Source organism: Typopeltis vanoorti, chromosome 20, assembly GCF_054136105.1.
Source record: "Typopeltis vanoorti isolate ZY-2024b chromosome 20, IOZ_Tvanoo_1.0, whole genome shotgun sequence".
NCBI classification, from domain to species: Eukaryota; Metazoa; Arthropoda; class Arachnida; order Uropygi; family Thelyphonidae; genus Typopeltis; species Typopeltis vanoorti.
Window position 1 is genome coordinate 29,434,957 of NC_143568.1, and position 12,710 is coordinate 29,447,666.

Below are 12,710 nucleotides of genomic sequence, written 5' to 3' on the forward strand. Positions count from 1 at the left end.
CTGCATTTGAGTGGTTATGGTGCGAGTCATTTGGAGAAACTTGCTAGAAGGTAGAGAAGTGAGTATAGAGAATGAATCAGATCAAGTGATGTGGAAGAGCAGGAGAGATTGAAGAGGTGGTTATGAATGAGGAAGTAAGTGGCATGAGTATGGAAAATGAGAGAATGGGTGTGCAAGATGAACAGGGAAACGGGGAGGGTCAGGGTGGACAGGGGTACACAGCATGAGAAAGGTGGATGCTCCAAGAGGATGTGAGAGCATGTGTAGACAGGAAAGGAATGGGATGACCTGGGATCAAGAGGAAACAGAATTGAAGAGGGTTCTAAAATGAATAAGCAGAAAGGGAAATGGCTGCAGTCGAGCATGGAAAGATCACATCGAATGAGTGGTATCAGTGGAACTAGCTGTAGATCCAGGAATGATCTGTTGTGTTTATATACAAATGCTAGCAGTGTAAGAAACAAGGCAGATGAAATGGTAGCACTAATTGAGTCTGTTCACCCAAAAATTGTTGGAATAAGTGAGACATGGTTAGATGAGGACGACAGCCTGACAGGATAGAGATGGAAGGATATGATGTGTTTCATGAGGATAGAAGGGGTAAAAATGGAGGAGAAGTGCTATTGATGTGTACAAAGTAGAGATGCAAGAGGGAAATAGTGCCTGTTGTTTTGAAGCAGTATGGTGTGAGATAGAGGTGAATGGAGTCAAATACTTGGTTGGATGTTGTTATAGACCAGGAAATGTGGATGGTAGTGACTATGAAATATATAATCAAATTAGCCAAGCAAATAAGAAAAAAGTGATCATTATGGGCTATTTTAATTATGGCAATATAGACTGGAATGATGAGATAGTAACTGGAAGTAAAGAAAACGAATTTTTGAGGGATAACTACCTCAGACAGTATGTAACAGAGGGCACATGAGGATTGAGGGTATTGGATTTGGTCAGCTCATCAGAGGATGTAATTATAAATGACGTGTCAAATCATCCACCAATTGGTGAGAGTGGCCATGAGGTGATTACCTGGGTGGTTGCCAGCAGTGTGAGGACCTCTGTAAGAAAAGGGTATATGTGGAACTACAAGGGGGTTGATTATGAAAGAGCTCAGAAGACAGCTTGCAGGTGTAGCATGGAATGAGGAGTTAGCTGGAAAAGAGATCAATGCAGCTTGGGGGATTTTCAAAAACTATCTAGTAGATGCAATGTCTAAATGTATTCCAAGAGTGAGAAGGTTAAATAAGGTAGGTGTGAAATGAATGAATAAACAGATTAAGCATGTGATACAGAGAAAACGGGCATTATGGAGGCAGCATAGGAGAAGTGGAAATAACCAATTCCATGAGGACTACAAAGACCAGGCAAGGTGGATGACTTGGTTGGTGAGGGTAGCTAAAGAGAGGTATGAACAGCAGTTAGCTAATGAAGCCAAAAATAATTCTAAGGAGTTCTTTCAATATGTAGCCAGAAAAAGAAAGAATGATTATGGAAGAATGACATTGGAGAAAATGATATAAAGACAGCTGTTGCAGAAAGTGTGGTGGAGATACTTAATGAGCAGTTCAAAAAGGTCTTTCAACCTTGTGAATGTGATTCATGGAGAGATTGATAGCAGTTGAGATGGGGAAGAGAGACTGACTGTAAGTGAGCAAGAGGTGTATGGGGAGTTGAGCAAACTAGGTGTAAATAAAGCTGTGGGACTTGATAATATATCACCACGTATTCTGAAGGAATGTGCCTGGGAGTTGACGCCGGCCTTGACATATTTTTTTAATACGAGTCTTGCACTCAGTGAAGTTCCTAAGGAGTGGAAGGAGGGCAAGATTGTGCCACTTCATAAAGGAGGTGATAGAACTCAAGCATCAAACTATAGGCATATCTGTGTGTGTCAGGTGTTCTAGTTAAGTTGTTGGAGAAGCTTGTGAGAACTAGGATTCAGAATTGGGTTGACAACAGTGGTATTATCTTTCATGGACAGCATGGATTTACTAAAGGGAGGTCATGTTTTAGTAATCTACTTACTTATTACAATAAGGTGACTGCTTCCATGGACAGAGGAGAAGAATACACAGTAATATACTTAGATTTTGCTAAGGCTTTTGATAGATTACTGCATGATAAGTTGATAGTCAAACTGGAGTGGGTGGGGTTGGATGTTAGATTGGTGCATTGGATTGGAGACTGGCTATCTGATAGGTATCAACAAGTTGTGTATGGGGGAGCGATATCCAGGAAAAGGAAAGTTACTAGTGGTGTACCTCAGGGGTTTGTTTTAGGGCCATTGCTGTTTTTAACTTGTATATTAATGATATTGGTGAAGATTTGGATGAAGATATTTGGTTGTTTGCAGATGATGCAAAGTTGGGACGAACCATGAAGAGTAGAGAAGATGTTGTGGCCTTACAAGAAGACTTGAATAAATTGAGTGATTGGGCACGGGAATGGGAATGTGAGTTCAATGTTGCAAAATGTAAGGTTTTCAAATTTGGAAAACAAAAATGGGATTCAGAATTTATGCTTGGTGAGGATATATTGTCGGAGGTGGAGGAAATAAGAGATCTGGGGGTGATAGTGGATAAGGATCTGAAATTTAGGGGACATACCAAAATTGTGAAGAAAACACGAAGGCTTCTGGGAATGATACAGAGGACACTGACTTGTAGAAGTAGAGAGATTCTTGTTCCATTGTAAGGCTTTGATTAGGCCACACATGGACTATTGTGCCCAAATTTGGTCACCTGGTTTTCAGAAGGATGAATAGATGTTGGCAAGTTTCCAGAGGTGACTGACTAATGTAATTTCTAGTAATTTGAAGTGTGTTTAAAGCAAGGTATGATGAGCTGTGTGTTTGATAAAAGGACCTCCTAGATGAGTCTTTGACTCCATGGGGTCTTGGGTAGTAATAATAATATACTTTCCACACTTGAGTTTTAATTGCAACAATATTTAACAGAATGAACTAGCAAAGCTCATGTTAGAAGCTTAATGGAGGAAAACAGTGCAGAGAAAGGATTTAAAATATTTAATTCTTCCAATATTTCATCTGTGACAAATGAAATATTGGGAGAATTAAACATTATTTTTAATCCTTTCTCAGTGCTGTTTTATTCCATTAAGCTTCTGAATTGAATTTATCCCACACTTAAACCGTTATATGAACTAGGAAAACTTCTCCGAATTTATAAAAAAAAAAAAATAATAAATAATATAAAAAAATCAGCTGATGCCTTTTTTTCCTTAAAGGGAGTAAGTGAGGTCATTTAGCCCTAACTGATGTTTTAAAAGTAATGAGCATTTAGCCTCCACCTTTGGCCAATCACAGAATAACTGCCCATGACTATTAGTGATTTCAATTGGCACCTTGGAAGGAGAATATGGCATACCAGCTCTCCCAACATGTGGTCTCTAACACTATATATATATATATATATATATATATATATATATATATATATATATATATATATTACTATCTGAAATAGTTTATTTTATTTTATTTAGTTATTTTTGGATGAAAAAAAACTGCTTGCCCATGCCACAGATTGACTAAGTTGGGAACTGGTCAAAAAAGGCTTAGAAAAAGTTCCTCTAGTTGGCAGCTAGAGGAACTTTTTTTTTATGTTGGGCCCATGCATGAGCAGTTAGTTGATCAACCTATAGTTCATTAGTACCATATATGGGTAGAATGTGCTTAGAATGTTCTTTCTTTGGGTGGCCTAATACTGTGGATGCAAACATCATTTCCACAGGGCTGCACTGAATTTACAAAGTTTACAAAAAATACAACTAATAAAAGCAAAGTAAAGGGACCAGAGGATTTTTGGTCTTTGTACAGTGCATCCAAGGGATAGTAACTGGTTTTTCATTTAATTTAGTGCTAAGTAGGAACCAAATAAATAAGAGATTGCTACATGTAGTTGATTTTATTTCATTCTTCATTTATTTTCCTTTAAGATTCATTCCGGAAATTCCATATAGACACCATTTCATATTAACTATATGACATGGTGTCTGAATTGGAAAATTTGAATCTGAAGTCAGAAATACAGAATTCATAAAGACATCAGTTTTGCTTTTTCTTTTAAGTGAAATTTTCATATTTAAATAGGCATTAATTTCTAAAGTTTCATTGCCAAGCTTGTATTTTAACACATATTCTTCAAAACCAGGAATGAATATATATATATATATATATATATATATATATATATTATGTATATATTATATGTATATATTATATGTATAATATTATATGTATATGTTACCATTTATTTTAGACATTTTTGAACTTCATTGAAATATTTATAATATTTTTGTATGATCTTAGCTGTGGCACAATTAATGAAGTCTTTTTTTTTTTATAGTAGTCAGTGCCAGATTATGAATATCTGAAGTTTATTTTTCATTACAGTTTGCTTGTGCAGTGGGCATGTGGTACGGACACCTCCAGTATTTGCAGATTCATACTTTGCTCAAGGAGTGATGTATTTACCATATGCTGAAATCAAGGAACCATTTACAGCCTACTATGATAAATTAAAAAATAAAAGCCGTATCGATTACTATGGAGGTAGGCCAAATACTTTATTATCAAGCTGTATTTCATCCAATAAAGAACAATAAAAATGTATATATCAATTTACACATTTTTCTAATGAATTAAATCACAAAAAACAAACATCTCACTTTTTATATGCATTTTTATTTTTCTTTATTGGAATTTAATAAAGAAAAATCCCTGGAAGTTACGAAAGGAATCTGTGAGCAAGAGGGTGAGGAGTGGTTTCTTTGCATGGAGGGTGGTTGAACAATGGAATGCATTGCCTGATGGAGTGTGAGAGTGAGAACGGCCAATGAGTTTAAGGAGTGGTATGATAGACTTTGTGTTTCTTAGGAAGGACCTCCCATGATGAGTCTTTTGACTCCATGGAGGACTGAATAATAATAATAATAATTTGTTACTATGTGTAATTTTTATGTGTTTATGGTAATCCTACACATGGCAAGTTGTAAAATCTATAGCAGTATCTTGGGGAGGTGAAGGATAGAGAGACGGGAAAGATAGGAGAAACTTTACATTTTGTTGTGAAGAAGGGTAAATTATTAAGCATCTTTGAGATACCAATCCAAACTTTATTGAATATGCATTTTAAACATTCAAGTAGAAAAGCCTAGAGCAGTGTTTCTCAAAAAACAGTGTGCTGCCAAATTTTGATAGTAAAAAATATTTTCTTCCAAATTACAGTGCTTTTTATAAATAAATAAATTTATAAATTTATTTATTTATAAAATAAATAAATTTATAAATAAGCAAAAGTGCATCACTTATGCTTATTTATACAATTATATTTGTATTACTACTTTTGCCAGTTTGATTTTTTAATGATATTTGTGACATAATGATTATAAAATATATGCACGTTTACACAAGAATAATATTTAATTTGCCAAATATTCAGACATCAAACATCATATGAAACTAAGTGGCTTCTCTGAAAAGAGTACACAACATCTTTTTGATTCTTACAATCCAACACAGAACATCAAAAATTCAATACATAGAGTTCCAATTCCTTATGTTTCTGGGATTTCAGAACCAACTTCAAGAATTCTGAAGAAATATGATTTAACAGCCACTTATACACCTATTAACAAATTATCCACCCATTTTCCTTCATCTAAAGATAAATGCTCAACCTTGTCTCTACCTGGTGTGTATCAAGTTCCTTGTAACTGTAATCTTTCCTACTTTGGACAAATTGGACGTTCTATAGAAGAAAGAATTCAAGAGCATCAATCATCAGTTCAACACAACAAATCCGAGAAATCTGGATTAGCTCAGCATGGATTAGAAACAAGCCACAACATCCTTTGGTCCAAGACACAGATGGCGCTACAAATTTGAACATTTATTTAAAGAAAGTGTGGAGGCCTTACTTCAACGTCCTAACTTGAATCGTAATGACTGTATATCTATATCAAAAATTTGTGAAAGTTTAATCAGGATGACACATTAATTTTTATTTATTTATTTTTTTTAATGTAAATTTCCTATATTAGTCTAATGTTATTTAAGATTATTACATGAATTTCTGAATTAATATCTTTAATTATGACTTTAAAAATGTTTACTCTTTTAATACTTAGCGATATGACATCACGCGGCTCGGGCTCGTTCTATGTATGAATGATCAATTGTTCGTATTTCACCTTGTTTTTTAAAACTATTCCTATGTAGCCACTGAAGATGGTCTGTAATATTCAGACCGAAATATTTGGCAAATTAAATATTATTTTTGTGTAAACATGTATATATTTTATAACTTTTGCCAGTGTAATATTTATGTAACATTGCTTTATTTTGCTGCAAATGCTAAACTATAATGCCAATTGACCACCAGTAATACGACAATGATTGACATCAAGTACCATGATCTTAGTAGTTACTAGTATAGCTTCATTCCAGCTTCAGTAGTTTGGCTGGAATTTTTATTACCATTTGATTTTTCACAAAGAAGGCTAAGACCATGAACAAACATTATTGCAACAGTTATTTGCAATTCGGGTTCTCATAGATGGGTGCTTCTTCATACAGATTTGCTGTTATGTCTTGTATGTGTTGAGACACTTTTGAATGAGTCTCTAGTCAAGATATCTTTTTAACTTAAGTTAAAAAGACATCTCGACACTAAGCATTCATTGCTGTCAGACAAAGATGTACAGCTTTCTTATATTTGTGAGACCAGAATGTAAAGCAAGTGCAGTTTATTGCTGGTGTAACAAAAGTTTCTTGGAAAATATTGGATCCAAACTTTAATCAGTGGAACATGAATTAAGAGTGAGTTTGTTCGATATTCTTCCACAAATAAACAAGATCTGTGCTTGTTTTCACATTGAAAATAAAGCACTTGCATAATAAAATTTACAGTCTTTCTCAAATTTTTCATTTTTCTCAAGTCTTACTATAAAATTTTAATATTTTAATATAATTTGCATATAGACAATACGGTGTAAAATGCAAAATACTGTACATTTATGGTTAATTACAAGAGTCCAGCATTAAGAACACAGGTGTGCTGCAACAAAAATTTGCATTGCAAAGCCACAGTCTGCAAAAGTTTTAAGAACCACTGGCCTAGAGTGTAATGAGATAATTGGGCAGAGGATTCTTTTAGTAGTTGTCTGATTTCCAAAATATTTTTTAAGAATTTGACTTTTTTTTATATATATATTTTTTCAGCTTTGCCACATTTAACAGAACTCAAATCAGTTTCCACTTTTATGGTAAAATGAGGAGCATATTCTGATTCAGATTCAACTATAGCATGCCTCTTTAGACTGACTGTATTTTTGTATGAGTTTTATCACTGGTAGCTCTTGAAAGATTCATGACATGATTAGTAATCTCATCTGGGTTCACATAATTCTTTATGCCAGTGATATGTTCTTCTCCACTGGAAACTGGACAACTACTAAAAGAATATAGTATTATTGACTGAACAAGCAGGCTTTCACAGCAGTTATAACTGCATCGACCATGTTCTGGTTCTAACAACTCATATTAAAGCAGATTTCTAACATAATTTGAAAACATCAGTCTTTTATAAATCCCCTCAGTAACTTACAATACACTGTAGAGATACAGACTTATTGAGAATAATTCTCTGCAAGAAAATAGTTCAAATTGTAAATGAGGTGGTTAGAAACAACCATACTGATTCCCACGGGGTTCAGTGGCATCCATACTGTTTAATCTATATAAACATGATCTGTTACAAAACCAGCTCTAAACATTTATATATGCAGATGATGTGGTTATAGAAATATTACTAAGACAACACTACAGAAGACACTACAGAAAACTTGAATTCTGTAATGGCAAATGCAGGACTTTCAGCCAATTTTCATGGTGTAGAACTTCAGTATAACTTGCAACCCAAGTATTTGGATGTGATGCTAGATTGAGTGTTTTTGCATGAGATACAACAATCTTGCCAGTAAATAAGGACAAGAAACAATATGATACACAAACTCATTGGTGAAACTTTTCTGAACATTGGTTTTTTAAGCCTTGTATATTCAGCTGTTGAATGTTGTGCCATCAGTATGGCTAAATAAACGTGCACAACAAAAGTGCTTTAAAAAAGTGTATGGTTTCTCTAAACTGTCCATTGGTTATCAGTAGTGTTATAACATTGGATATAGTAATTCATGCTAAAAGGATTACAGTAATTCATTGCTAAAAGAAGACAACAAACTTATGTTAAATCAAAATCTACCGGTACTACAGTAACCATTGAGGTGACTATAAACCAAAGATTAACAAAGTCATAGCTTTCAGTATCATGTCATAAATTTAGTCTCCAATAATTATACAATCAATGAAGTGTGGCTAATACAATGGAAGACCCTACAACAACAACTAATTAACGGTGTCAATCCTAACAGAACTGATCACAGATTTTAAATTTTCCCACTGCATGTATAAATTAGGGCAAGAACTTGTCCTGGAAGTTATGTTGATTTTATGTATAAATGAGGCTTCTCTGATAGCTATGTTATTGCTGAATGCTTGCTGAGAGCTTACCAGAGGGACTTTTTTAGAAGCTATGCCATTAGGTGGCTGAATGATTTTGATCACTTCAAAGAAAATCTTGTGTGCAAAACGTTTCTCACTATATTTTATTATACTTTGTTTCATAGTACAATCATTATGTTGTACTCCCTATTTTCAAATTGCAGTCATGAAGAGCCATATATTAAATAAATCCAGTAACATTGCCCATCATCATTTTCTGGCTTGTATTCTTAAAAAAGAATACCAAGTGTAAGGATAATTAAGCATTATTAATATTTCATTACTAGTTTCCTGTCAACACTTTTCATTAAAATTAGATGTTCAAATCAGGGACTTGATAAGTAATATGTCATACTTCTCCATCTTGTAAGCATTCCTAATAGTATAATCGATCTGTATCTTGTTCTTTGTTTGGATCTTTAAATTCCTGCCATTTTTTCTGCAAACACTTATTAATGGTAATCCTTCATCTTCCATCATATTTAAGTGAATTTGTCATTTTCTTAAATATTAATATCAGGGTTCTTCTCTTAAAACTTGATTGTTAAGTAAATTTTTCAAAAATGTTTCAGCATAATCACGTATTAGTTCATTGAATACAAATTGTTCATAGTCAGTGGTTGGACAGATTCATTACAATTTATCTTTATAAAAATTTAAGTCATTCAATTTTTATTTCAGTCAGTTACTGTAATCATTTCACTCTGGTTGGATATGTAATCATATTTGGAATTCAAATGCATATAGATATGATGTCCATGTGGTTCAGGTTTGGTTTTATTTGATTGTTTTTGTTTGCAAAATGATTCAAACTGATATGAAGAATGATTGAGGAAATGCAATTTGCAGAACCTTCTGAGTGGTAGGAGGAGGGGAGATATGGTTGAGATTATATAATTTGAGTAAAAAATAGAAAATCAATTGGAATAGATAAGATACAGAATGAGCCATTAAAATATGGAGAGAAAAAATAATAGAACAATTATGTGATAGCTAAATAGTCTATTTATTTAAATTAAAAATACCAAATGTTTTTCAAAAGAGCCTAATAGTGTCAGTATTTCAAGATAAATTCAGAGCAGAGAAAAAATTTGCTTTGTACAACTTTAAAAATGTGCAAACATAATTGAAATATGGATTTCAGTTAATTGGGACACATGGAGATCAGAACAAATGCTTTGGTTGAATTAAGCTGCTGCTGCCCAATTATTACCATTAGTAAGAGACCTCCAGGAAGTTAACTCGTTGAGAGAGGCCACATATTGCCTTAACTAGCTGTCTTATCTTTTCTTGAATTCATTCACTCTCCTGCACTCAGCCTCCAAAGACAGTCCATTCCATTCATGTCCCACTCTGAATGAAAAATCTAGCTCTGATTCCCTTTTTTTCACTGCACTCATTCTCAAATTCTATGGATGCCTTTTTGTCTTATCCCCCACCCTCCATACAATGAAAATTTTCATCTACTGTATGATTGTATCCTGTATGACCTTTCAGAAGCATGTAAGTCTCAGTCATATCACTCCTGTTTGCTGGTGTCTATAGTCCAAAAATTCTCAATTGGATATCATAATCTGTCTTCCATAAGCCTGTTATCATCTTTAACACTCTCCTTTGCACTTTTTCTCTCCACTATATCAGCGTCACCACAGAAACTAGACCCTCACACTAAAGTCTAAGTAAAGTCATATCAGGACCTTGTAAAGAGGCAAAATGATTTCCTCATTCTTACATGTTAAGATTTGTTTCAGCATTTCGATTTTCATATAGAAAAGAATGTTTCTTTTCTATATGGCCCTTGAACTTTAACTTCCTATCTACCTAAAACTAAGATCGTTAGTCTGATCAGATTCTTCTAGCATAATCCGATCAGTGTAAGATTACATTGGCCATCTTATTACATCAGAGTGCATTATTGAATTTTGCTTATGAATTAAGTTGAATGAATGTGGTCTGCAAAGTTTGAGAAATAGGAGAGGAGATATGGTAAAAAACAGCTTTTGTTTTTATCTATGGAATGTTCATACTATTGTCTGAATTAATTATGCAACTAATCCAGAGAGCAAATGCAAAAGATTGGTGTTTAATTTTAAAGAAGTTTCATGTCTCTAGTAAGCAAGTCTAATAAGTGATCTAATATCAGGAAGTGAAAATCATCTGCTACCTAAAAGGTATTAGCATAAATGCCCATTTTGTTGTGGATTATTGGTAGGGTGGTAAACACATTTGGATAATTTGCTCATGACCAACTCATTTGAACAAATGAAAAATAAGAAAAAAAAAAAATTGGACAGTGAGTGATCTGTTGTAATTTTCCCTGAAAGAATGTTAAGTTTGAGTTGTTGATTGGAAACATACTGCAACCTTAATTATGTAATAGTCTATCATAAGTGCATCTTGTATAGGGTTGCCAGATTTTGGAAAACCAAATACGGGACATGGGACACTCGTGTCCCATATTTGGTTTTCCGAATCCGAAAATATTATAGGAACAAGTTTGCTGCTACTATCATTAAAATTAAAAGAATGATGATGCTTTATGCCATGAAATACCATAATTATTTCAGTAGTGATAACTTTTCTTTCATTGCTGGTATTTGGTTTTACAAAATAAGTATCAATACTTTTGGAACTAGAACTCGAAATGCTCAATTTGTGTTTCTGAGTGTTAATGCGTTGTTTAATATTCGATTGTCTCCCATGTGCAATACTAAACGTTCATCTACAGATTTTGCATTCAACTTTGTCGTTATGTTTTCCTTTTGCAATAAAATTCCATTCTTTCGAATAATCATCTAATCATCATTAAAAATGCACTTTCATTTTGGCATTGTTAAGGGTTTAAGGAAAGAAACAAAATTTAATTTACCTTTGTATAATTTATAAAGAAAATTAATTTACTTTTAATTATATATTTTATGTATTAACCAAATATGGCACATTCGAAAAAGGCAAGATATTATTTTTTAATAATTATTATATTATATATCCACGTACTGTACCGATACCACACTGCACAATGTCCAAATAAGAGCTGTTTGAAAACAAGCAAATGCAATATATCTGTACAGAATTATAAATAAAATGCTTATACTAAATAAAAAGCGACCAATGAAAGGAACTGTGCCATGCCGCTGCAAACTGAAAATACAATTAATTTCCTCAAATTGTCAGTTTTTATGGCTTACAAATTAAAGTTGGATTATTCAAAGAGAATATTAAAAATTATAATTGCTACATAATATTTATAATTTTATCTTTTCATTAAAATACAGGTCATTAGGCTGTCCCTACCAGTACAATACGGGACAGCAAAATTCCACGTAAAATATGGGATGCCTGGCAAGCCTAATCTTGTATCTTTCTGGAGAGGCTTAACAGGAAGTAATAATGATGAAAGAACAGACAGAAAACTGTTCTTTCACCATTAGGTGACTAATGGCAAAATCCAATATAATATGATTAAATTCTTTTATCTTGCTTCCTGACAGCTGATGATTCATGGTAATTAGTATTTGTTTCCATCCACATTTTTTAGAAATGTGTTGTATTTTTTTTTAAAAATATATTTTTAAATTTAATTTAGATTTAATTCTAAGTTTGCTTTATTGTTTAGCAATTCACCCAGTATTATATAAAAAACAGAGAACTTTTCTGTCATCAGCTGTTACTAAATAATAGAAAGAGATAGTTATGAATGAAAAACTATGCCTTTTTATAGATTTAATGCAGACATATCAACGTGCAGATTTAAATGATTTTGGAGTGAGCTACAAAATTGCATACATGCCAGATGAAAATGGGGAACCTATTCATACTTGCTTTGAGGTGAATGGAACTGAAGATTCACCTGTGGAAATTCAGAATATTGTTCCAGATATGACAGGTTATAAAGTGAGTATACATATTAGTGAACTGTGATATTTTGAGCTAGAAGTTTTGCTGTAACTGTTTGCTCTTTAGTAGTTTTTTTTATTATTGATTTGAAACCATAATTTTAAGATATACGTATTGGCTGTAATATATGAATATGTATTGTTTATATATTATATACAAAATGTGTTAACTTAACTTGAGTCATTGAGCAATTTTAAGTTTGTTTTCTAATTACTCTTTCTAATTGGGAGAC

At 33.1% G+C, this 12,710-nt stretch overlaps 1 protein-coding gene across 1 annotated transcript in view; it reads left to right on the top strand.

Moving 5' to 3' along the window:
- Positions 1 to 12,710, top strand: part of CtsK1 (C1 family peptidase 26-29-p) — a 103,883-nt gene that overhangs the window by 16,559 nt on the left and 74,614 nt on the right. Inside the window, exons 2-3 of the mRNA XM_090410714.1 lie at positions 4,415 to 4,573; positions 12,303 to 12,475. Coding sequence (XP_090266840.1) covers positions 4,415 to 4,573; positions 12,303 to 12,475 — 332 coding nt within the window. The remainder of the gene's footprint in view (positions 1 to 4,414; positions 4,574 to 12,302; positions 12,476 to 12,710) is intronic.